Here is a 21,342-nt window from a genome sequence, read left to right as displayed (position 1 = left end):
AAGACAACTACTGAACTCCTGCTTAGCTCTTTGGATACAGTCTCTGCAATCTTTGGATCCAATAAATAATGATAGCTGTACACTACAATCTGTGCATGTAAGATCTGAAAGTGTTAAAACATCGATTTTACGTCTGCTTATCATTTAAATTCATAAGCACAGGTAAAAGAATTTATGACGTTCTTACTGTATATCTGGCAAGGAAATATGGACACCAGTTACGATCTCTCCCATATTCTTTCAAATCGTCGATGGAATAAATACCAGAAGGGATGATTAGCTCCCTGCCCTCCATATCAAATCCTTCGTAAAAATTACAAATCGGAGTGGATTCGTCATAATTGTGTCTTTCTCGTACGTACGACGCGGTGAGAGAATGACAACGGCCGTCCACAATTTTACCTTCTCGCTCTCTACTGACCTACATGCAATAGCACAATTAATACGCAACTACAACAATCAGTTTTATAAGCGTATAGTTTTACAAGCGCTCTGTTTACCTCAGGATGAATGCACATATTTTTGCGCGAGCTAAGAACTAGGCCGATAATTTTTGGATTAGTTTTGGTTTCATTCTCATAATAGTCAATGAGCTTCTTTAACTCCTCTATAACCTTCTCTATCTCCGGCACTGTCCGAGAACAGTAAATCAACTTGGTCACATCCAATGGATGCTCCAGCATATACGCCACGATAAGCGATAACAAAGTTATCGTTTTGCCAGTGCCTGAAGGCATCTCCAACAGACAGTGGCCCTGAAACGCGCAATTTTTATTTAATGTCACAATATTCGAGGTGACATTATCAGTGAGGTGAATCAAGGGTTATAGAGAGATAGATACCTTGGCATCCAGGCCACGTTTGAGCTCGAGCATGTACGCATATTGCTCGGGATAAATATAATCGTACGGAAAATATACAATCAGTCCGTCAACGCTTATCCTATAACAGAAATGTAGATGCAAGCAATGTGGATAAAAGTGAGGCAGGCGAAACATTTCGTTCGACGTAACGCTCGCACTTACTTCATATTGTCGTGTTTGCGCTGTCACGTATGTATAACATTTATATTTACAGGCTGTAATACATATTTCAACCTAATAAATATATTTATTTTAAAAATGTATTCGAAAAAACGCGTTCTGATGTGTCTCAAGTTAGGGTTAGGTTACACATAAACATCGCACTCATCGCACCGCTTCTACGACTAACCTAAAATCTAAAAGCGCGCGTTTATGTAGGCATTCCGCTCTCATGCTACTCACTTTTTCACGAGATTTATGTTGGCTGCCCTTTTTGCATTCAGGATAGCCAACCGAAGTTGACCGGAAGTGATACTCCGAAATTTCCTAGATTCGCGGATCTTCAGTCAACTTTCGGTTGCCTATTCTGATTGCAAAAAGGGCAGCCAACATAAATCTCGTCGTGAAAAAGTGAGAAGCCATGAGAGGCGGCCAATCCCGGCGTTTTTCGCAACACCGGCAAAAGTTTCACGACGAGATTTATGTTGGCTGCTCTTTTTACACTCAGGATAGGCGACCGAAGTGACACTCCGAAATTTCCTAGATCCTTCTCACTTTTTCACGACGAGATTTATGTTGGCTGCCCTTTTTACACCCAGGATAGGCGACCGAAGTGACACTCCGAAATTTCCTAGATCCGCGGATCTTTGGTCAATTTCGGTTGCCTATCCTGATTGTAAAAAGGGCAGCCAACATAAATCGTGAAAAAGTGTAGGAAACCTAAACGCCCGCTGCTGCATGAGTCGCATGAGCCATTTTGGCGCATTTCTCTCTGGCGTTACTGTTCACTGGCCGAATTTCCTTTCGAAATTCTCCATGTTGAACGCACGTGCTCGTGGATAAACGTCGGGAGTAATTTCGTGACGAAGAGTAGCCGAACGCGTGCATATAACTCATTATGGGTAGACCAGGTAACGCGAACGCTTGCACATTTCCGTCCCGATTTATCTATCTCGTAAGAGAGATCCTATCGAACGGCTCGTCGGCAAGCCGGTCTTTTCTTGCCGTAGAGGCAACCTAACCTCGGCGGACAAAAGTACTCTCTTTTCGATTTGGCGCGCGTCAGGTCAGGAATCCGATATCGCGGCTTAATTTCCCAGAATTTCGATTTGTAGCTGTCCTCGGCAGCGTTCGCGACGGCCGTAAATACATGTTTATGTTAGGCGATGAATACCTGTTCGCCGGCCGCGTGGCACCAACTTGTTAACCTAACGATCACAAGCATGATGCGTTACACACGCACTATGCGTTATCTTTTATTATTTGTGTACCTTTGAAGAATTGAAAGTAAAATGTATTTTCGACGATTCATAATTTCGCATTAGAATAGTTTCTAATTTTATGTGCCATAATACGAAAAATTTAACATTTGAAAACGAACATTACACATGCATAAAATGTATATTAAAATAAACACCTCAAAATACACGGCATTGTTTGCAAATAAATTTTTTTTCTCTGAAATATGAAAGTAAACAATTCATATTTATATCTTAATTTTAATCCAACAAACATAGAGCACATCAAATACAATATTTACTATATTATTTTTTCATTACTAATGTTTTTTTCAAATTGCAGCGTTTTCACCAGGTAATAGAGGAGGAGGCCGTGGAGGTGGTCGCGGTGGAGGTCGTGGTGGTGGTGATCATGATGGAGGTAGACGGAGTTTCGGTGATGGTCGTGGAGGTGACAGAGGTGGATTTGGTGGAAGAGGTGGATTTGGTGGAAGAGGTGGATTTGGTGGAAGAGGTGGTACTCCACGTGGGGGACGAGGCGGCGGCCGAGGGGGAAGAGGAGGAGGTGGAGGAGGTTTTAAAGGCGGTAAAAATGTCATAATAGAGCCGCATCGCCACGAGGGAGTGTTTATAGCTCGAGGGAAGGAAGATGCCTTAGTGACCTTGAGCTTGGTGCCTGGAGTAGCGGTGTATGGAGAAAAAAGAATTAGCGTTGAGGTAAACGCAGCTTGGACCCTGTAACAATTTTTATTTTTTAATTTTGTCCATGTGAATTAATAAAATTATGTATATATTGCAGCCTGAGAATTCCGACGAAAAGGGCGAGAAGATTGAGTACAGGGTGTGGAACCCATTTCGATCCAAGTTATCCGCCGCCATTCTCGGAGGCGTCGATAAAATCTACATGCCTCGTGGAAGCAAAATATTGTATCTGGGCGCAGCGTCGGGTACCACCGTGTCTCATGTCGCCGATATAATTGGTCCGGTAAGCATAATTTATGGGAATCTCTATTGCATTTTGGAATGAGAAATATAATTTATGCACACATTAGAGCCAAGTTAGCTTGCACTTGCGAATTTGGTGTCGAAGTGATGCTAAAACAATTACACGTTTTTCTGGAATGAGTAAGAGACTTTGCTCTAAAAAAAAACGTGCGTACAGAGTCTATACTGATATAAGAACGCATCTAAATGTTAATTTACAGTCGAGAATAAATATATCAATATTTTTATATACAGGAAGGAATTGTCTTTGCCGTGGAATTTTCCCATCGAACAGGAAGAGACTTAATTGATGTTGCTAAAAAAAGGAGTAACATTATACCTATAGTTGAGGACGCGAGACATCCTCACAAGTATAGAATGCTTGTAGGGATGGTAGACACTATATTCTCAGACGTCGCACAGCCAGACCAGGCGAGAATTGTCGCGCTAAATGCGCAGAATTTCCTCAAGAACGAAGGACACTTTGTCATCTCTATTAAGGTGCGATATTTACGATATTTACGTTTAAACTACGATTGTAAAGTATGTATTTATTTAAATGTTTTAAAGTATAACTTAATAATCGTATAATAATTTTTAGGTAGTAAATTACTTAATTATTCGACTTTAATTTGTATTTGTATTTAATTACTTATTTCAGGCAAGTTGCATAGATTCACTCGCTGCGCCTGAAGCGGTGTTTGCGGCGGAAGTGAAAAAGTTAATTGCTGATAATTTGAAACCGCAGGAGCAGATCACGCTCGAACCATATGAGAGAGATCACGCCGTTGTGGTCGGCGTTTATAGGCCACCGCCGAAAAAAGCCTAAAATTATGTATATAGATACGTATAATATAAGATTACTTATTGAAAATAGTGAAGATTATTGTAATGTTTGTCTTTTCGCTTTCCTGTTTATATTGTTTTTAATAAAATTTAGATAGTATTGCAAAACTTCACTTTTAAAATAACACTGTTGCAAGAGAACAATTTTATAAAGCGACATACGTTAGCATACATATATGTATTACAATTGATATATATATATATATATATATATATATATATATATATATATATACATATTGTACTTGGATTTCGCTTGTGAAGCTAGAAATATATGACTCGAAGTTAAATTGATAGAACATTATTATATTTTTATGTGGATAAAAAAACGTGATAAGAGATATATCAACAATAAAAAAAATATGATACAGGCGCTTTGATAAATATAAAATTTGACATATATAATATATATATAATATTGAAATATATGTATTTACATGTATATACAATATACATACACACACTTATATACATATATACATGTGATCTTATATAAAATTATTCTCGTACATTTGTGATTTTAATCCGGAAGGTAAATTCTTGGTTATTATTGAAATTATTAAAAGTGGTATAAACAGAGAAAAGACATTCTTTTAGCAACATTAACTAAATCTCTCCCTGTTTGATGGGACAATTCCACTGTAAGCATGATTTCTTTCTATATATGTATTTGTATTGAGACATTCATTATTTTCAGTAAAGAATATTTTCAGTGATATACAACGAATTAAACTGTAAAATTTAACTTGTTAGGAATTTAATGATGTTACATCATTTATTCTATTATTCTATTAATACCGTAGAACTATTAGATCTTCGCCTATTTTATAAGAGAGTGCCACCATAATCAATAAAAATCACTGGTTTCACTTAGTCAATTTGTAGATCATAATTTCTTTATAGACTCTTAAAATTAAACATTAATTACATTTTACTGGTACTCATATCAATATGTATTATAATAGAATAGATGATGCTATAATTGTAATTTTTAAAATTCTTTTTGACATAATATAAGTATCAATTTAATATTTGTTGTATTGCACTGTCTTCAAATTTTCAATTACTTTTAAGATTTTCGATTTCCTAAATATTTGTATAGTTTGGTTATTTCTGAAACGGAAATTAATTAAAATTAATAATTTACTTTTTACTTATTGCCGCATATATTAATTCAGGATTTTTAAATTTGTTGAAAAGAAAAAGAGAGAAAATGAACCGTGGCAAGGAGTTTTCGTGTTAATCGATAATCTGCAAAGTTCAGGCCAGTTTTATTTAAATTGACAAGTCCATCGTTACTTTATTTTTCTTGAATAATTTATAATACAAAAAATAATTTTATATTATTTCCGTTTCAATTTTTACACTCGTGCGTACACAATTTGACAAATATATTAAAGATTTCAAATGTATAAGAAAAACGATACTTATATAATGAATTAAAAAAAAAACACAAGTTGATTTTCCGTAATCGAAGTCATTATGCAGCACACACATCCAAATGTATCTAAGAGCGGTAAGCCGAGAGATATATTTCTCCTTTCAACCAGAATATTTTTTATTTATCTGATTTTTCTCCAGGTCTCACAATCAGTGAACGTCGAGAGTCATCGAATAAATTGCTAAATTATCAAAGATCGATGCCCGTAGTCGCCTGTAAGATTAATTCGCCTAATCGTCTCGTGGGTGGTGCGGACGAAGAGCCTACCGTTGAAGAAATTCCTGCCAAAGATCCATCACCTGAATCTCTCCAGGAAGTGCCGAATCTTCCTTCACTTTCTCCTTCAATCCCATCGACGCTACCATCTTTCCCGATAGAAAAATCTGTAGAGAAATCCACGCAGCTAGAAGAGAATTCTCAAAATAAGCAACTTCTTCCCGCAAGTGGCCCGTGTTGCGTCTGTACTCCGCAAACAATCGGGTGAACTGATCAATTATGTTTTTATCTTAATAAATTATTTCTGTTTTGCTTAAAAAAAAATTGGATAGAAATTTGATCCGAGAAATTCGATACGAGCTAATATTGAATGACACATGTATATACATGTGCTTAAAAATATATAATTATTTAAATCTTTATGTGTTTATTTGAGTCTCTAACAGCGTCTTAGAACAAATTTTGAATTATTGATTATAGAATGTAGGATGAACACTTACATTTCTAATCATATATATATACATTCTTTATTTTTATAACATTATTGAACTCTGGCTTTATGCAAACAGAAATGAATATTATTATTGTTTTGTATTATTCGCCGGCAGGGACAGAAAAGTAAATGAAATAATCGAATACGTGCACCAAAATCTCCAGGAAGCTGGCAAAGCTTTAGCATCTCTGGGCGAGAACTTCGAGCACGATTTAAAGGTTGAGCCCCACATTCAACTAGAATGTCGTAAAACTGTCTCGACGTCTCGAAGGCGAAAGAGGCGAGGGTACAACTGACAACCCGTATTTTTTTGCGTCTTACGACGACGTTTAATGTGAAGAAAAATTCTTTCTCCGAAAACTAAAATATCTTTACAAATTCAGGGATCTTTAATCTCAAATTCTTTTTATTTGTTACCAATAGACATTATTAATTGCACAATTTTATTTATTTATTTTATTCTCTGAATAATTCTGCAAACACGTCCACTGTCTAAAAATAATTGCTTCGAAGAGTTTACTAATTTCATTCCTTTTCTTAAAAGCTGATGTTCGTCGATGTCCTGAGTCGAATCAAACAATGGTCCGGTATTGCACAGAATAAGCTCGACGTCTGCAAAAGCGAAGTCGATGAACTTCGTAAGGAACTGTTAGCTCGTGCATGCGAAATTGATGTTAAAACGCGCGAACTGGAAACTCTTAAAGTTCAGATTGCAGAGGATCGGAAAGAAAGAGAACCAATCATTAAACGCGAAGTAAGATTTATTATTAATATAATGAAAAGTAGAATAAGAGGACTAAATAGATTAAATAATTCAATTTAATTTAAGCATTAAAAAAATGATATATAAAATAATATTTAAAAAAATTCTGATAATATTATAAATAATTAAAGAATTACATTAAACTGGTAATGGTGTATGATCTCATATCATCTTACATTAAAAATAGGATCAACCCGTTGTGGAAACTGCAAAAGTTTATGCGAATGCTAAAGAAATTATAAAAGTTAATGAAATAAATGCAATAAAGGACGCAGTGCGAGCTGTTGATGAAGATAAAGAAGACGTAAAAGCAGAAATTGCTAAGGAAATTAATAGAATTAAAAAAATTAATACAAGAAAGGATGCAGTGCGAGCTGTTGATAAAGATAAAGAAGACGTAAAAGCAGAAATTACTAAGGAAATTAATAGAATTAAAAAAATTAATGCAAGGAAGGATGCAGTGCGAATTGCCGATGAAGAAGATGAAAAAGACGTTCAAGCAGCGGAAGCTGTCGATCGGATCGATAAAGAGGACGAAAAGGACAAAGAAAGAGCTGTCGATCGAAAAATTGAGAGGATTGACGAAGATGAGGAAGAATTGCTGAAAAGGCGAGACTACGAAAGAGAGATGAGAGACGGCACTTACACAAGTGCAATGGTCCAGACCGTTATCTCTCCGCAGGAGAGAACGAAACGAGAATCCGAGGTAGAACTTTTCGTAAAAAGAAAAAGCGATTGCGACATATCGTTGTATTTATATAAGTTATGTTTTTCTATCTATTCGTTATCGTTAGCGTATAATTAATGCTTCGTTTTGGTAGCTCGAGTCTGAAATCAGGCGGATGCGGAAGAAATACGACAAAGTGATGAAGGAGCGAGCTGAGTATGAGTGCGCGATTCAGCGGGCGCTACTGCGAGGGGTGTCGTGCTTAAACGTCGAGGCACTGAGAGTCCTACGCTGCCCACCGATACCTTGCTACACTCCTTGCGTACCGTGTCCGACAACTCCAAAGATTATTCCACCGTAAATTTCAAATTGCTTCATCAATAATTGTGCCAATTATAAGCTCTTAAGTCAGAAAATTGTCATCGGGAATCAGCTTGGTGTTGTGCTATATAATCAATTTTTTAATGATAGCGAACCCGTTGTACCATGTCCTGGCAAAAGCACGAAGAAGCACCCAGGATCCGTTGCCGCGACGATCAGTGCCAAATTATCGTACGACACGCAGAACGTTGATCAAATTGATTGCACGACGAAGCGGCCTTCTCCTTGCTGCTTCATCAATAGAAATCGAAAGTCCACGGATGACGACATGATGTTTCTCCTTCGTCAGGGTGACGCGAGGAATCTGAACACTCCAGATGAGGTATGTGATTCGACGATTATAAAGAAGATCGAGATACCACCATTGCCGAGATTTGGGATATAATAATTTGAGTGATGCTCATTCACTGGTAGATTGTCGATGACTAAAAAAAAAAATAGATACAGAGAATATCTAGAAAAAACGGTATCAGAATAGAGAATATGCTAAATTTGTTAATTTTGTTCAGCTTTGTTCATATTCTTGTTCTTTTTCTATACCGATATTATAGCGGGATTTCTTAATTTTTTTTACACATGCTGTGTATTTTATTGACGTTTCGAAATGACCAAATATGTAGAACTCAAAATAAAAGCTGTAACGATCTTGAAACGTAAGATGCAAGGCACGGAATTGATTAATTTCGCTTGTTTTTTCGATACCGTCGCGTAGTCTCGCGTTAACTCTCGATGATTCTATTCTCCTTCCGTCATTAAGTTATAGTAATTAACGCGTGCAAGAAACGCGTGATTCTTTGGATACGAGTGAGCTATTTCAGCGGGAACAGACACGAGGTCTACGAGTGACAAATATGGAATTTGGGTTGGGGACGGTATTTCGCGAGAAGAATTATATATCATGCAACAGCGCAACACGCGTTACCTGGTGTTTGTGCGTGTAGGTCAAAGTGCCGCGATTAGGCCATTAACGAATACTTGACCGATTATCGCCTAAAGTCTCTGAAAACATGTTGCATGACAATTCAGCGACGTACACATTACATTAAATTATTATGGGAAAAAAAAATGGATCGGGAAATATTTTAAATTGTGCAATATGTTTTTGAAACGTTGAATACTTGTTCCTATTATTTTTATGCGTGTGGAAAGAGGTTTATGTGTGAGGAAAGAGGTAAAAGTGGAAACAAGTAATGTCCTGTCGTTGAAAATATAAATATAACTTTTTATATAATATCGTCAGAAAAATATTACAAATATTGAACGTTTACTTTCGTAAGTATAATTTGAACAGCTCTCTCCAGCCTTTCACGTTCAGAAAGTATAATCGGAGAATATACCGAAGTTCTGTCACTTCAGTCTGTTGAGGCAGGAAGTTTTGAATCACATACTTTAACAGAAATCGATGTACTCAATAAACTGTGCCTATTAATAAACTTATCTTATATTATATCGTTAAAATATCAGTAAAAATCACGATGTGAGGCGCGATACTCGTGGACTAGCCGCAAGTACGCGAAAAATTAAAGTGCAACAGAGGTAACATCTTCTATGTAAATTTTCACACTCCCAAATAAAATAGATATCTCTTGTAATCGCATGGATCTAACGACGCTTATATAAAAAATAAATTCGCGATAATAATATCTTCACTCTAATGTAGAATACGAAAAAGTGAATTAACTCTAGCTTAATGATATGCATTGCGTGATGCTCGAGAATGAATCTCCGAGGGTGGACCATTTTACTTTCCCTGGGAAACATCTCGACGAATGGGTAGGCAAATGCGGTGTGTGTACTTTGAAAACAATGTTTTTCAAAGCTCGTCACGATGCGCATTGCATGGCTGAAGCAGTGCGCATTTCGCGACATTTTTTTTCATGAGTTCTCTTAAAATGAAATCAAACTAAATCGAGGTCATTCATTAGAGAAGAACAATATGTAACATCCAGTAATAAGTGGATTTGAAATAATTCTTCCTAAATAAAACTATTAAGATGCGCGAATGTTTTTGGATTTTTAATTAATTAAGAGAAAATTCTTTGATCAATTATGTTTCAGAATTGCAAATATATAACGAAACGTTATTTTTTAGTGACCTCGAAGTGTATATTTCGATGCATTTTGACTTGAATCGAGATATTTAATTTAGAAGTTTAAAAGAGCTGCGGGAAGGACGTGGCATTGGATTAATTTTTGGCAATATTGTTTCAATTTTCTTAATAACAAAATGCGCCTATTAACGAATACTAAACGTGGCGAATAAAAGTAGGTCATCACGTGACGCAAATCAGCCGCAATGCAAAATCCGTGGCTGTCGAATTTCGCAGCGGCGGAAAGTATGCGCGCTAAAACGTCGAATATCGCGGAAGACACGACGTAAAACTGTGAATCCCGAAAGCTCGTACGGTCGACGCAAACGAACGAAGAAGTCGAGTGCGATCTCTTTAAAAAAATTCACTAATCTACGGAATGTACAATTTATTGTCATGAGAAATCGCGTCGACTGTGTCATTTGCGATCGACGGGAGCAACCTTCGTTGAAAAATTTCCTAAAAAGCTCCTCGAGCGACGAACTCGCTCGGCCAAAGGCGCAGCGAATGTGGACCCTTTACGATAGGATTGTCACTGATCCAGCAGCAACTTTCCGTTTCCACAGACGTTTTATCGCATTGAATAATTCGTCCTTGGATTATTATACCGTTATTTTTTTTCGCTGTTCCTTCCTGCCGGAATGCGTCGCTCGTCGTCCTCGTCGCGACGCGAACATCAAATCATTTACGAGTCATCCGCGTCAGCATCATTCCGAGACGTGCAGACGTCTTCGCGGATGACCATGACGCGTCATAGTCATCGCTATTGTCAGTGTCACTCGATCAGCAGTTTGAGCGCGTCCTTATAATCAGCGCAGGACGCGCGTCGAACATCGTCTCCCCCATCCGCTATCTTGGTCCCGGAAAGCAATCGCCCATGGGCTTTCCCAATCGCATTTACGATAAAGAGGTACGTGGAACCGTCGTCGAGGAGAAATAAACGGAATGTACGCGGGAGGGATTTGCGCGGTGACCACGACGGCAATGACGACGATCCCGAAGCCCTACGGGCGAGGGCTTCGCAACGAGGTAGCGGTCGGATGTCGGAGAGCAGTCGGGGTGTCACGCATTGAAATCTAGTGGTCCCACGATGGCCAACGATAATGACACCGCGACGAGACTCGACCGTTTATTTATTGTGCACGAGATTCAGGAACTCCTCGCGAGTCTTCGGATCGTCCCGGAACACGCCTAGCATCGTCGAGGTCACTGTCTTGCTGTTGATCTTCTGCACGCCCCTCATCACCATGCACATGTGCCTGCAACGTATGTAAAAGAATTTTTTTCCTTTCCCGTCCACAGTGGGTGCGTGCGTGTAAATTAAAATCGTGATAAGAAAATTGCTTTAAAAAAATCGTACCGTTAGAGCTCGTATTACAGATATCTTTGGATCCGCGCCTTCGATTTATTGCCTTCGCGTCGAGAGATAGATCTTATCAATTCGCGAGCGAGAAGATTTGATTAACTAATGCGTATCGTATCACGAGTCGGGTTCTCCAGCTTGGGGAAACACGCGTGTCCCGATGTCGTAACCCGACGACCGCGTATCGCTCGTGGTGGTAATAGTCCCATGACTAATAGCTCTGGTCTGTTATCGGTTTATCATTTTCGTAGAATAAATTGACTTATTTAGTTATTCATCCTTGCGGCGCACCGCAAGGATGACGAGTCGAGCGGAAAAGTCGCGTCTATAAATTATTTGTGCAGACCGCGACGAGAATAGCATCGATCCTCGCGAGAATAGCATCGCATTAGGAGTTATTAATTATCGGTTTATCACTCCTCGCGGGATAAATCGGGCGGCTCGACGGCGGCAAGGTATAGGTGTTATGAATTATTCGTGCGCGGGAGACCAGTAAAAATAGCGCCGGTGCATGCGAAAATAATGCCGATAATAGCATCACTCGTGCGACAAGATGACAAAAATAACCTGCACGATATGCCGGGGACGAAGATGAATCTTTGGCAATAGCGTTACGAGCTATTTGCGCGAATCCGGGAGATACTCCGATTATCACCGATAAATCTCGGGAAACGCAACTGTAAATTAAATCGCGCACGTGGCGTTGTCTTCTTGAATTATTCACGATTGCATCGGGCGTGCTCGCGTTTTTTCCATATTAATCACACGCGACGATTAATAACCCCGGCTGCAGATTGTCAAGCTGGCACTCATGTGCACCCCCGCCCGAGATTTATCGGTCGCGCTAATGCATACGTCGTGTAACAAACAACCGGATCGTTACGTGAATGCTTTAATTATGTACAACGTTCGCACGGCGGTACAAGGTTGTGTTCCTTCGCGATCGTTCCACTTGCGAAAACTATTCCACGAGCCGCATAGCCGCTGATTGAAAGGAAAGCGGTCTTAACTGGCCAACTATAGCACTACATCGCAATGCAGTCCGAATTATTGACATATTCATTGAGAATCATCCGTATACATATATGTTATTGCAAGATTTTTGCAATTATTTCATAGCAATTCTAATTATTTTCGTGTTCGATGCCTTTACATTACTTTTTGTAAATTTTGTATTTATCACGGTTCGTTTCGTTTTCAATGGTTTCACTACATTCAAACAAAAAGATCGCTTCGTTATTCACGTAATTAAAGTGATTCAAATTTTGAGATGTATTAGATATAAAATTTTACGTACACTCCCTCCACCACGACGGCAACTCCTGCAGGCTGCACAGCTTTTGTGACTGCTATCGCGATTTGCTTCGTGAGTCGCTCCTGCACCTGAAGTCGTCTGCTGAAGATCTCCACGATTCTGCAAACAGGAAATTCTTTTCTCAATTTAAAAACCACCGAGAAATCCGATGTTAAAATCGAGGCCGAGTGCATGCAAATATTATTTTTTTCGAAATCCATTATCCAGAAGAATGCCTACAAAACTTAGGGGGGAAAAAAGTTAACGGTTTTAAAGTACACGGTCATTTGGACAATCACTGGAATTCCATTAATCCTGTTTCCATTATTGACCGTTTACTTCGCTTTTAAGCGGGCGTTTAACGAGTAAACGGAGACCCCGGGCCGCTACGCGCGTGAAAGTGTGTACGGTCTTAGGAGACCAGTCTCGTCATATTCTTTCTTTTCGCATTAATATGTCACTGATCAAGGCCAGGACTAGTGGACGTGCAACTCGACGAAACTGCCGAGGCGTCGACCGTAAATCGCGAATTCCGGTGAATAAAAGACACGGTCGGAATTTCCTCTTTTTTGATTTACTTCACAATTCGCCGCGCAATATTACGCTTTGAAAAAGAAAAAAATTTTATATTATACAAACATTTTATTTGAATTAAAACTGAAGACTATATCATTAAAACATAGAATTGCCCGAAAAGTGAAGTGAAATAACAACTTACGATTTTAATCGCGATTTAAAAACTCGACAATCGAAATTTAACAAGATTAATTAACTTTTAAAGTAATTACCTGGCAAGTTTGCTGAGGCCCAGTATCTTCTTACAAGGAAGGTAACCGATCGACACCTTGCCGTAGAACGGTACCAAATGGTGTTCGCACATGGAAAACATTTCTATGTCTTTGACCACCACCATCTCATCATGATCCTCGTCGAATACTGCGTCGTTAATTACGTCTGTAACCGTCAATGTTTTATTCGTTAAATTCGTTAGTCATATGTAACGATCTCGTCAACAAATAAGAATTCCCAACGAGTTTCACGAATTAATTGAAATTGTATTTCGCATGTAACGTGATAAGATATATCGAGATCTTTTGACGATCCTTTTAATTTAATGATATACGAGAACAGCTGAGAGCATTATTTCGCGAAAGAAGTGTTCTTTCGTTTTAGCGGGTAGGTTATCCTGGCTGTGATTTATTCGATATTGACCTACTTACTGCACCATGGATCCTAGTGGTAGTGTATACGTACGCATGGACGGTACGTATCTGCCACTAGATAATGGTGGTGCTCTCCGCACCGTTTCCACGGCAACCTTAACAAGAAACACCCTCGCAATGACCGACAACGATGAATGAAACGGATTCGCCTAACCGACCGTAATCGAGCTTGAACTTTCCAAACGACAATAAACAAGGCTAATCAAAATATCTAACTTATTAAATTCTACGTATAATCATGGAATAGCTTCCAGCTTCCAACATAAACTCATTAACAGAAACATGCGTTTCTCGTATATTTCTCCTAAAGTACAATTGAATTCCGTGCGATATTTAATTCTCCGGAAATACACCGTCAGAGGATGGGTCAGTTGCTCTCGTCACACGTGAAAGTGAAGCAATTTCCTTTCCTCTTGTGGTCTCGCGCTAGTGGATGGTCTCCAACTGTAATAGAGTTCGATTTTTTGACCCGGTGGCTTAAACGTGATCGAAAAAAATCGAAAAAATTCGATTAACTTTTATGCTGCAACGCGTGTACGGCGTTTTCAAAATTCCGTCGCGTTAAAAACCTCACAGAATTTATTGATAAAAAAAATATATATGTATGTTCAAATATAAATCTTGACTTGTTAGGAATTCGGACGAGCGTAGAGTGGGCGAGATAAGAGCCACAAGTGGAATTGTCCGCGTAAAGGAATGATTCGGTGAGAGTGGTCGAGCTTTCGTAAAGTGCCTCTCGTTTCAGATTCACCGGGCCGCATCTGTACCGCCGCGTTAACCGTGAGAGCTTATCTCGAGGGTCTTTCCGTTGTTCAAGCTAAGCCGAAGTGAATTAAAGTTCCCCATCCATCACCTACAAGTGTACCTAGTTTCAGGTAGAATCGTTAGAACGATACTTGATTATTACGAGCGATTCGAGAAAATCAGCTCAACGCAAATTCAAAATGAAAATAAAGAAAATAATTCTCGGATCATCGAGTAATAAATAAAACTCGATAAAATATAATGAGAAAATCGATACAAAAGAAAATGTTCTCGTGTCAATTTATTAAAGATTTAATGCACGAATTAATTTTTTATCTCTCTTGTTAAAGAATTTTTATTACATTGTTATAATTATATCATCAACAGAAAGCAAGCATATATATGTTATTCGCTGCAAATTAATATCTAAGCTAAAAGTGTGCAAATGCATATTTGATTGTGAATATATTTTTAGAGACATTACAATAAACGATAGATTTGTGCTATTTAACATATCGTGCTGAATTCCTTTAGGTACACGTAAATCGTGAGAACGAAATTGTCAAACAAGAAAAAGAGTTTGTTCTCGGTACCAACTTCTTTACGCGCGAATTTTTCTCCGAATCTCCGCAAACCACGTAATTGTTCAAGCATCGTGACATTTATATTGGATGTGATACGCGGAAAAAGAAGAAGCAGAAGAAGGAGATGAAGGGGATTTTCCTTTCAAGTTGTGCCTCGTGCGTCCCTGAGAACCCCATTTATACCAAGAGCTTTACGCTCTCTTTTCTACGAGTCGCACTTAAGTTCCACCCTCTCGCCCCCTCGGCGTCCCATTCTTTTTCTCTCCTCCGTTTCCTCATTCTGCTTGCGATAGAGAGCAAGTTAAAAGTAGAAAAAAGATCGAAAAGTATGGTACTTTCACAGAGAACAGGCGCGCCTTTGTAATTCCGCGTTATATTATTCACGAAAACAGAAATCTGGTTAAATTAGGCGACGATTTTCTAATTACTTTATTATCTTGGCAAATTGTACCCTTGGTTTTACTGTAGTTACTCTATGCCTATGTATCCATCATGAAAGGTTTAATGTGTTCCGGATTTTTTCAATTTTCAATTAATAATGACTCTATCTTTCTCTTTCGTGATTTGAAGCTATTTAAAAAACTCGTTTGATATTTTATGTATTTATTGCGCACTGTTAATGTGATTAATATTAACGTATGTCTCAAAGAATTCTAAACAAGGTCAAAAAAATTTTTCCCGACGTTATAATGCAACGGCGGCACGAATATTATACATTTCAATCTATATTTAGGTCGCGTTTGAGAAATACGCTAGCTATCAGCACTATTACATCATTCTGTCTTTGTCTTACGTTACATATTTTCACGATAAAGATAAAATGACATTGATAGCGCATTCCTCGAACGCAGCCTCAAATATATCTTTTTCGACTATAAATATATCTTTTTCGATGTCCAAGTCAAGAGCACTGTTTTCAGGAAACGGCTGTTTCAATAATCCCGGTCACAAAATGATCCAAAACGTCGTAACGATCCGCGATCGTAATAGTAATTAAGAAACCAAATTTTGCAGAAACGACAGCTGTCGGGCAATCGGTAGCCATTACCGTTAAGCAATAAACGATGGATCGTAATCGCATATAATTGCCGCTTGAAAAATTTATACTACACGGATCTTCGAGCGCAACCTTGCGTTGGCTGACCGTCAAATCAAGGCTGCACTATTTTCTCTTTTTTTTTTTCTACGCACATATATCCGCAAGTATACATATTAGTTTTGCAACATTTCCAGTGCCGATTGGAAAGGAGAGCAGTTTAAATAATTCTAATAAACGTTATACTAACAATTCCGACTTTTACTTCTTTTTTTTCAGTTGAACGTATTATGCAAGAGCGATTAATTGTGAACTTTAAGAATTTTTCATATTTTGTAGCCATTTCTTTTTTTGGTTAATATATAAGTGATGTTTATTCAAAATTTTCTCAATAAAATTAAATCTAAATAAGATCGAAATATGATTATTGATGCACTAATTGTAAGTCATTTTAAAATTCGCAATTGATATTAATCCATTATTTGCAACCGTTGTAAACATTTTCAAATTAGATATTTATTGTATAACGTTTATTTTTATTAGATTAAATTTCAAACATATTTTTGTGCACAAAATCTCTTTAAAAAAAAATTAAATCATTCAAACTTCATACTCAAAATTTAAATTTTTCGAACCTGAAAATATGGATAATTCATACGTCAAATCGGACAGTAAATGAAGAAATATTTTTTATTTTCATTTCGAGTCTTTTTTTGTCAAAAGTTAAAGCTGGTACTAAAGTTAGGGTACTGCTATTACATTTGTCCGTTTTCTGTCGTACGACAAATTTTTTAAGCGTGTTAATTGGCTGCAGGACAGAGAGGTTCTTGGATCTCTTTATCCTATAGCCAATAGCGATAATAATAACGATAATAACTTGCCTTCAAGACTCTGATCGTATCCTTTGGTGAAGAAGAGCATGGCCTTCGCAGCGCGTTCCGGCGTTTTCAAAAGTCCCTGTCGTTCCGGATCTTCTCCCAGCGAGCTCAGGAGTAGCTTATAACTTCGGGACATTTCAGGTATCATTGCCTCTCGCGTGGGTGGTTGATGGTCCAACTCCAAATCGTGATGGAACATACACTTTTCGTGGCCTGAAACACGAAAACGAAACACCGATTAGTCCGGAGAACGGGATGATCGTGTGGATGCTGATCGCATTTTCCCGCCCCCGACCATCGAGAATTTTCGCCGGATGATAACGTTGAAACGAACGTGTCAACATCTTTGCTATCGCGTGTCACGACCCGTGAATCGCGCCGTGCGCATATTCGCGCATAAACGGAATAAACGGAATAGCTGCGTGTGGTCATACCGCGATTGAATGTCTCGCGCTCGTTATGCATGAGATAACAATTTCTTCCCAGTGAGTAAAATGTTAGCGACATGCCAGCGGCATTCGATCAGATATTCACCAGACCGGGCGTCCACCGCAATAAACTTAGTTCCACATGGAACAACTGTTGACATAATCTGACAGCAGACTGACAGCAGAACATAATCTATTATTTCATCATCATTTACGGGATACTTCATTCATGTGATTAAATGACAGAATTCTTCTCGCTTTCGTCGCGTCACATTTTGTTGGCAGATTCCATAAAATCTCCACCGACGACATTTTTTAGCTTTGCAAAATCTGCCTTCGACAGATTCAGACTATTTGAGTTCGCGAAAGGGCTGAATAGTCTGATTCATCTGACACTGATCTGCAGATGATGAATCAAATTCGACACGGGAGCACATCTTCGAGCGGCGATCAGGTTTCTGTTTTCCGCGATTGTTGTGTAACTTATCTCGAATCTGAGAGTTTCCTTGTCGGAGCAAATCTTGCGGAGATTGAATACGAGCAGCTCGTGTCAGGTGGTTCTACTTTTGCGTAATTGTTGACATTTTATTAGTCATCGCGATTCAATGACCGATTCGATCGATTTTCACAATAGCCTGCGAAGTTAATCGATTCGTAAACGCACGTGTTGTTCCTGATGCGACGTGTATACTTATTATCTACAATCAGCTAAATTACTGAATGACTAAACTACTAAGAACAAGAATAAAAATTTCACGCGTTTCGTCATACAATAATCGTTCACCTTCGACAGATCGCTCAGATTCGCAAGAAAATTGTTCCGTTGTGCGAAAATAAAGTAGCGTGATTAAAATAGTACGTGTTTCCATTTCGCGTGCGTAAACGGTGCGTAGAAAGTGCTCGGCAAAACAGATTCAAGGTTTCGCGTGCAATATTATTCATGGACTCGCGAATGATCGGCTTTTCTAAGACGACAACGGCAACGATGACGACGAGAGAAGCGCGTGTTCACGTTGGAAACTCAGTTAGCCCGTCTCTTCCTAACGAACCGTGTCGCGTAATTGAATCCAGTGCCGACGACAAAGCGGTCATTAGAGGCGACGTGGAAGATTCGTTCGATCGTGACATCGAAAGAATATCAATTCCATTATCGAATCTCGTCAATTTCCAGCGTGGAAAATGATTCAACATTTGCAGAAACTGATGGCAGCGGCAGAGAAACCTGTCCGTTTTCACATTTGGCAGCAGCGACGATTCTGCCGCGACAATAATAATTGCTTTCTTTGTGCGTTAACATTAATGAAATATTCATAACGTCCGTTATTTCGAAAGTTCGGTTCATAAGCGAGAGATAGTGTTTTAATTGTCGTGAAGATAGAAACGTATTCTTTCTTTTACGCTTAAAAATATCTCTACGATAATTTCTCACAAATTCACTCGACTAATTAGCGACGACATAATTATCAAAAATCGTTCCTCCGTTTAATCAGAACTCTAAAAAATAAGAGTTGTAACGTAAATATCGAATTATTCTTATACGTTCAAGAAATCATTTCTCACGAGACTTTCGAAATCACGATCAATCTTTTTAATTATTGCCAAAGAATTTTTAACAATTCATTGATTATATCTTTTCTCTAGAATTTTTCTGATATCATTTTGCCACATATCAGATTTTTGTAACTTACATTATACGTTGCACATCACTATAACTTTACCCCAACGATGTGCCCATACTTATTTATCTCAAGATTACCACGGTGTAATTAATATGAAAAGGGCCGTTCACTAAAATTTGGCACGTGCTGATACCGAAATAGATTCACGGATTTTTTCCTGTAAATGAGACATTTCTCATGATGCTCCGACTTTAATGTAGAACATGAGAATCTCTTTCGTACATTAAATATTATTAATCTTCCATAACTGATAATGTTACTTCTTGAAAATTCGAGTGGACTCTTAAATGTCAGTAGTTTTTATCTTAAAGTTATTCGTAAGTGTGTAAGTATTAATGGAATTTCGTAAAATCCATTTACGTCTGACGCGTTATGGCGAGATACGAGCGAGAATTACGTAGTCTGTGTTTACGGTTACCGATTGAAAAACAAGAAATAACATTTGGTACGCTCCATAACAGTATTATAATAACTCGCCTATTGTAAGTACCTTCAGTAATTCGAAATAAGATGCACTATAATCAAAAATTCAACAAATTTGCATTTAATAGATCAATGCGATATCAAGACGAAACGCAAGTAATGTTACAAAAAAGATTAATGTAACAAAATAAAATTTTTAGCGATCAATTTTAAAATTGTCACGATTTTTACGTGGTCTATTAGTCGAGATGTTTCGAACTGCAGTACCTTTTGTCGTGGACGTACGCGGTGTTCTGGGTGTTCCGGGAACGTCCAGGTCGGTTTCCTCAATGTTGTCGCTCCACGAAACTGCCCTCAGTGGTAGGGGCTTTTTAATCATTACCGAATTGTCATCCTCCCCATCATACATCTTTAGCTTCGCGCACTTGTTCGATACTCCGTTCATGGTTGACAATTTTCGGCGTCGATCGTTCAACTCTTAGCACTTGTTCCGATCTGGCAGATCAAGAGGTTTCCGGGATGTGTTGAGCGGTTTGGAATAGTCGTATTGTCGTCTGGAAACTGTGAATATGTCAGAAACAAGTTGATAAAATTGATTGAATGTATTCGAATCTCAGGGAGGGGGCGAGCGGCAGATGCGGTGCATTTTTGTACAGATGCTTTCGTGTTATCGAACGATATATTAAAGATAGATATTTCAATATTAATAACAAGTAATATCTTTTGATATTAGATAATATATCATTAATCTATTAATCTATTAATTATGGAAGATTATTTTCATATTTAAATGACAACGATAATAGGTCTCATTATTCAATAAAACGTAATAGCCATTAGACCACTTTAAAATGCTTCTCTTTACTAAATTACATATCACCCGCAACAGTATAACCGCTTGACATTTAACATTTGCCGTATCAGGAACTTATTATAACTCCGCGTCACGCGCACGAAAAACAATCAGTGTCGCGCTTGCGAACTGAGAAATTTTCCGAAATAACCGAATCTAATTTTTCACAATGTGAACAAATTCAAACACGGCAGAATCGAAAGATGAAGCTCCTCAAGAGTTTTCCGCGTCCGATCTGCTCCCGATCGATTGATCGAACTTACTTCTAATCGTGACCCGCTGTTTTTCGGCAGAAGAAGCTGCGTTCGTCCTGACGATGATTTCGGAAGCTGCGCACCGCTGCGAGGACCGCGCGTGACGCACGCGAAGACGGCACGTGTGTAGGAACAGAAAGAGTTATGACTATGAACTACGAACAGACAAGTCGGCACCGCGTGCGATGAGCGACGGACGCGTGGAGGAGCCGCGATGCAGACGAATCTCAGGACGGGCGGAACGCGACTGATGCGAGCTCGACCGAGCGTGGACAGAGCGACGGTGGTGACGGCGAGAGCGAACGTCACCCACGAGTCCTTCTGTATATATGCGCATGACTCCCCGCGGGTCTCTCTCTATCTCTCTCTCCATTACTCCTACTATCGCAAAGAGCCGCAAGCCCACCTAGTTGGAGATTATCGGGGAGGGAGGGAGGAGAGA

General features: G+C 38.6%; 4 protein-coding genes across 5 annotated transcripts in view; 2 read left to right on the top strand and 2 right to left on the bottom strand.

Moving 5' to 3' along the window:
- The window catches only part of LOC105453500 (TFIIH basal transcription factor complex helicase XPD subunit), a 3,449-nt gene extending 2,203 nt beyond the window's left edge, over positions 1–1,246 (bottom strand). Inside the window, exons 1-5 of the mRNA XM_011695555.1 lie at positions 1,026–1,246; positions 843–942; positions 501–755; positions 188–421; positions 4–104 (exon numbers count right to left, since the gene is read on the bottom strand). Coding sequence (XP_011693857.1) covers positions 4–104; positions 188–421; positions 501–755; positions 843–942; positions 1,026–1,030 — 695 coding nt within the window. The 5' untranslated portion in view covers positions 1,031–1,246. The remainder of the gene's footprint in view (positions 1–3; positions 105–187; positions 422–500; positions 756–842; positions 943–1,025) is intronic.
- Positions 1,247–1,781: 535 nt separating this feature from the next.
- Positions 1,782–4,198, top strand: LOC105453439 (rRNA 2'-O-methyltransferase fibrillarin). The gene is made up of 5 exons (XM_011695431.1): positions 1,782–1,933; positions 2,604–2,977; positions 3,060–3,245; positions 3,500–3,745; positions 3,906–4,198. Exons 1-5 carry the CDS (start codon positions 1,921–1,923, stop codon positions 4,071–4,073), a joined length of 987 nt encoding a protein of 328 aa, XP_011693733.1. The 5' UTR covers positions 1,782–1,920; the 3' UTR covers positions 4,074–4,198.
- Positions 4,199–5,127: 929 nt separating this feature from the next.
- Positions 5,128–9,484, top strand: LOC105453271 (myb-like protein X). Its single transcript, XM_011695110.1, has 7 exons — positions 5,128–5,606; positions 5,672–6,011; positions 6,356–6,458; positions 6,785–6,994; positions 7,191–7,709; positions 7,825–8,027; positions 8,142–9,484. The coding sequence occupies exons 1-7, from the start codon at positions 5,573–5,575 to the stop codon at positions 8,434–8,436; spliced, it is 1,704 nt and encodes a 567-aa protein (XP_011693412.1). The 5' UTR covers positions 5,128–5,572; the 3' UTR covers positions 8,437–9,484.
- On the bottom strand, positions 9,253–21,216 carry LOC105453339 (GTP cyclohydrolase 1). Of its 2 annotated transcripts, none has more exons than XM_011695233.1 (6): positions 20,910–21,216; positions 20,061–20,354; positions 17,267–17,476; positions 13,587–13,752; positions 12,802–12,934; positions 9,253–11,400 (listed from the first exon to the last, which is right to left on the bottom strand). In XM_011695233.1, exons 2-6 carry the CDS (start codon positions 20,236–20,238, stop codon positions 11,275–11,277), a joined length of 813 nt encoding a protein of 270 aa, XP_011693535.1. In that variant the 5' UTR covers positions 20,239–20,354; positions 20,910–21,216; the 3' UTR covers positions 9,253–11,274. The 2 variants fall into 2 exon arrangements, with proteins under 2 accessions (XP_011693535.1, XP_011693620.1); XM_011695318.1 differs by having other exon boundaries at positions 12,802–12,918; positions 20,910–21,215.
- Positions 21,217–21,342: the final 126 nt, after the last annotated feature.

Source organism: Wasmannia auropunctata, unplaced genomic scaffold (assembly GCF_000956235.1).
Source record: "Wasmannia auropunctata unplaced genomic scaffold, wasmannia.A_1.0 LD336116.1, whole genome shotgun sequence".
Lineage (NCBI taxonomy): Eukaryota > Metazoa > Arthropoda > Insecta > Hymenoptera > Formicidae > Wasmannia > Wasmannia auropunctata.
Note: the sequence above shows the minus strand (reverse complement) of the source record. Positions and strands in the feature narration are given on the sequence as shown.

Bases quoted from the DNA above. Each gene is read 5' to 3' on its own strand.
- LOC105453439 (XM_011695431.1), top strand. The intron at 2,978-3,059 runs GTAAACGCAGCT...TATATATTGCAG, and splicing joins AAAAAAGAATTAGCGTTGAG to CCTGAGAATTCCGACGAAAA. The intron at 3,746-3,905 runs GTGCGATATTTA...TACTTATTTCAG, and splicing joins ACTTTGTCATCTCTATTAAG to GCAAGTTGCATAGATTCACT.
- LOC105453271 (XM_011695110.1), top strand. From the start codon at position 5,573: ATGCAGCACACACATCCAAATGTATCTAAGAGCG. The intron at 6,459-6,784 runs GTTGAGCCCCAC...TTTTCTTAAAAG, and splicing joins ACTTCGAGCACGATTTAAAG to CTGATGTTCGTCGATGTCCT. The intron at 8,028-8,141 runs GTAAATTTCAAA...TTTTAATGATAG, and splicing joins ACTCCAAAGATTATTCCACC to CGAACCCGTTGTACCATGTC.
- LOC105453339 (XM_011695233.1), bottom strand. From the start codon at position 20,238: ATGAACGGAGTATCGAACAAGTGCGCGAAGCTAAAGATGTATGATGGG. The intron at 13,753-17,266 runs GCAAGTTATTAT...TGACGGTTACAG, and splicing joins ATACGATCAGAGTCTTGAAG to ACGTAATTAACGACGCAGTA. The intron at 11,401-12,801 runs GTACGTAAAATT...CATACGTTGCAG, and splicing joins GCCGTCGTGGTGGAGGGAGT to GCACATGTGCATGGTGATGA.